Source organism: Nematolebias whitei, chromosome 7 (assembly GCF_014905685.2).
Source record: "Nematolebias whitei isolate Nwh7 chromosome 7, NemWhi1, whole genome shotgun sequence".
NCBI lineage: Eukaryota > Metazoa > Chordata > Actinopteri > Cyprinodontiformes > Rivulidae > Nematolebias > Nematolebias whitei.
In genome coordinates, this window is record NC_056504.1 from 50,690,264 (window position 1) to 50,694,682 (window position 4,419).

The 4,419-nt window shown below is 37.3% G+C and overlaps 1 protein-coding gene across 1 annotated transcript in view; it reads right to left on the reverse strand.

Annotated features, from left to right (window-relative positions):
* The window catches only part of dennd6aa (DENN/MADD domain containing 6Aa), a 15,392-nt gene extending 12,256 nt beyond the window's left edge, over window positions 1-3,136 (reverse strand). The window contains exons 1-2 of the mRNA XM_037679933.1: window positions 2,940-3,136; window positions 675-1,164 (exon numbers count right to left, since the gene is read on the reverse strand). Coding sequence (XP_037535861.1) covers window positions 675-1,164; window positions 2,940-3,136 — 687 coding nt within the window. The remainder of the gene's footprint in view (window positions 1-674; window positions 1,165-2,939) is intronic.
* Between the last annotated feature and the right edge of the window lie 1,283 nt (window positions 3,137-4,419).

Sequence of the window (4,419 nt, forward strand, 5' to 3'; positions counted from 1 at the left end):
ATGTATATACATATATATATTTTATATATATATACATATATATATATATATATGTGTATATATATATATATATATACTAAAATAAACAACTACTTACTACTTGTGCTACTATTACTACTTCGTAATTTTTCACTTATCGCGGCGCTTCAGGGTACGGATCCCCCGCGATAAACGAGGGACTACTGTATTTCAATAGGGATTTTTTTATTTTTTATAACGTTCAATAATTTGAAAAGCGTAAATGTTAAAAAAAGGCAGAGCTGAGATGTCCCGCACGAGCTGAACATTTTGACATTTGACAGGTTCAAACAGGGCACAGTTTACAGAATGTAAGACAAAAGACGAAAGCTGCTAAAAGAACGTTGAGAGGTGAAAACGCTGCTGACGTGTTTCAAAACAAGCTGAAGCTCAGTTGTTCAAGGTAAAACCAGAACAAAAGCTACAGTTAGTCAAACCAAAGCTCGACTGAAGCGTGTATACGAAGCAGTTTTCAACAAGCAGGTTTATAAAAGATTTAATTCATTTCAATGGGTACAAAAATGTTAAAGTTAATTATGTGAAAAACAACAAAAGAGTCATCGCTGTAATGTCCTGAGCCACATGACCTTTTCGTATAACGTTTAAAAAAGCTGAATGTGTGCTGAAGTAGTGCGGCCTTCAGTTATTTTAGCTACCTTTGGCAGCAGCCAGCTGAGGTGAGCCTGTCTGTGGTCCGGCAGGTGGTTGATCCACCGCAGCACCGTTTCAAACACCACGCTCTCTCCTTGCACGTTCAGATGGTCGCTCTCAACGATGGCGGCGAGCTGAAGCTCCGACAGGTCCAGAAACTCCTCGGACACGGACACTATCTCCTCGAAGTGGTGCACGATGAACATGAGCACCTGCGACGTGAAGGCGGGGCAGTGGAAGAAGCTCACGAGCCTCCAGATGCCGACGCAGTTCTCCAGACACAGCTGGTCCTCCAAGAAGAAGCAGCAGGCCTGAACCAGCCCCGGGATCAGGAACTGGTCCGCGACTTCCAGCACGTCCACCACGTTGTCCTCCGTCAGGGGAAGAGTGTGGGTGTAGGCGTAGGTGATGATGAGGCGCATCATCTCAGCAGACACCCCGGGGATCGTGTAGGTGCGCTGGTCCGAGCTGGCCCAGGTTCTGGTGAAAAGGGTGCTGTGGATCAAAGGATTTACAATGAGCCCAAACTCACAAACAAAAATAAAAATAAAAACCAAGCGTGGAACACCTCGTTCATCTCGGCTTCACAAAGAGGAAATCTTTTCAGATTATTTATTTTCAGAGTTTACCTCAAGGAAACGACCATTACTGAGACTGAGGGTGCACGATATTGGATTTTTGGACGATATGTTAAAACTTATTTGTCCGATAACCGATACCAATATTTCCCCTAGACCTACTTACAGAAACTACAGAGCTTTCTCTTCTGTGGAATTAAATACTACATTATTCTGCATGGTCTTTGTCAGTCTGGCCTGCTACCAAATGTAGATGCCAAAAAGGTGAATGAAAATGATGAAACACTTCAACTTGGATTATGTTTAATGTCAAATTTATTCATGACTTTTTTTTCATTCAACCTTTATTTAGACAGGTTAATCCCATTGAGCCTCAGGGACTCATTTACAAGAGAGACCTGGTTTTAACAAAGAGTGATGACAACAATGGACAACAACGACAACAATAGACAATCATGAAGGATGCGTACAAAGTGACACTTTTTTAAAAATTATATTATTTTTTTTTTATTTACTCTCTCTAACACAAAGACAAAACTCGAACAGTGCAAATTTGTAATTTTTTACACCTTTTATATCAGTGAGTTATTTTGATGGAGTGGCCGATGTATTAACTTTATCGTGAATATCGGCCGATACCGATACCATGCCGATAATATCGTGCATCCCTAATTGAGATGTTTATTTATTTTTGAATTTATTGTGAATTATGGCACTTTGAGTCCTCCGTAACAATCTAGATCAACATAACCTAGAAAAAAAAATTAAAAGGTTTGTGCAACCAGCAGAAAATAATGTGAAATAATTCATAAAATGCATGTTTAATGAGATAATTCTGTACAGAAATGTTCAATATAATAAGTTACAGTAAAGTACGAGTAATAAATGTTTACGTACACCTCTGCTCCCCTGGTTCTTACACCGATAAAAACACAAAATAAACACTTCGACGTCTTAAACTTCTCATTTATTTTTGTTTAAATATGTGAATTTTCTGTGTTTTAATTTAAAAAGTCATGTTTCCAACACAGTCTCCACATCTTTAAATGACTGTTTGTTAATTTAACTCAGACCCATCAGGGTTTTTGTACAGATCATGTAGAAAACAGTAAATACTCCTCATCTTTACAGATAAATTCAACCACCAGTTTGTAAATGTCACAAAAAAACAAGATTTACACCTGATGTCCTTCCTGAAGCAACCGGGGCTCGAACCTGCGGCTGCAGGATTACGAGACCATGGCACTGACCACTGAACAACCACAGCCTTCTAGTTCAGGCTCATTTACATTTTTAAAACTATAAAATATAAGTTATTGCTCTTTTCTAAAACGTGTCCCAAATGGAAACAAGTCGTCTCTCCCATGAAAAGCTGTGGGAAGTATGGGCGCACAGGGTGCTGCAGCAACCCCGGATACATGATTCAATACAAACTGAATTAATTTATTTAGAATAAAAACAAAAAAAGGAATGCCATTATTGCTGCTTGATTATTGTAGTTATAATTAAGTTTAGAGCATGAATTAGGCATTAAAATGTTCTTTAAATGGGTGTTTAAGCTCAACCCGCAGCTAAAACGCCTCAAAGACTTCAAGTTGTCTCACAACAAGAACATTTTTTTAATCAAAATGCTTCAAATCCATCAAACGTTTGACCCAAACACGAATCAAAAGCCTCGGGTCTCCAACTCACCTGAAGTACGAGCTGCAGCTGCAGAGGATGATCTTGTGAGCTTTTAGCTCAACGTCACCGACCCTGAGCACCACGTCACACAGTTTCTCCTCCGAATGAAGTTCGGCTATGGCGGCGAGTGCCTGATGGCTCACGCTCCTCTTCAAGTTCTCTCTGTCGGCCGCCAGAGTCAGAGAACTGACGTCACGTTTGTCCATTTTGCTGCTCGTAGTGACAACGTTTGGGCATGAAATGTTCGGCTCCTGAAATGTTTGGCTCCTGAAATGTTCGGCTCCTGAAATGTTCGGCTCCTGAAATGTTCGGCTCCTGGTCCGACTCTGAAGCTTTTCATAAGTAAATAAATCAGAACCAGCAACAACTTCTTGTTTTGGTTCAAATATTGGCAATAAAGTGAAAACAAACTTGTTTATTTTCGAAAGAAGTTCTTTTAATGTTTGAATGAAATACTAAATAAATAAATTAAATTAAAAACCAAATTTTCTGCTAAAACACAGACCGAATGCTGAGAGCTGAATGTCAGCTGAAATGTGCTGAACAAGATGAGAATGTGTTTGAAGCTAAAACTAGCAAAACTTTAGCTACAAGCAAATCTCTAACTAAAAACTAAATGAAACAAAAAGCTAGTTAAAAACTAAAAAATGGCTAAACTCTACCTAAAAGCATAATTATTTTACAAAAAGGCTAAAAGAAACAAAAACCTGGCTGAAAGTTAAAGTAGTAAAATGCTAGCAAAAAAGCTAAAAGTAGCAAAAGGCTGCTTAATAGCTAAAATAATCAAAATGGTATTAGCAAAGGGCTAAGTAAATGTAGCAAAACATTTGGTGAATATAGAAAAAGGCTAGCTGAAAGCTAAAAGTTTTTAAAAATATAGCTATTAGTAGCAAAAGGCTAGTTAGAATAAACTAGTTCATTTAAGTGTACTACAAGTGTACTTATTTTACACTAAAAATGAGGAAGTGTACTTGAAGTTTACTTTTTATAAACTTTATTTGATATACTTAAAAATAGTATAAAAATGTCCCAATTTAGTCCAAACAAGTATTAAATCAGTATACTTCTAGTACACTACAGGTATGGTGTGTAGTACATTTGATATACTTATACTTAACTTAAAGTATACTAAATAAACTTCAAATGTACTACTTTTTGTTAAGGGTAGCCATATGTAACAAAAAGACTAGCTAAAAGCTAGAGAAGCAACACACAAGAGAGAACTAAAAATAGCAATATGCTAGCTAAAAACTATCGGCGTCAAAGGGGGCACAAGAAGCTAAAAAAAAAAAACAACAACAAAAAGCTAATCAGAAGCTAAAAGTGTTTGCTACGAATTAAAAATGCTAAAAGGTTAAATTATCAGAATGATGGCTAAATGTGGTAAAGTTAAAAGTAGCAAAACAGTAGCGAAACAACAAAAGACTGGCTAAAATATTTAAAAAGGTAAAATGCGGCCTAAAAGCCAAATGAGTACATAGAGAAGCTA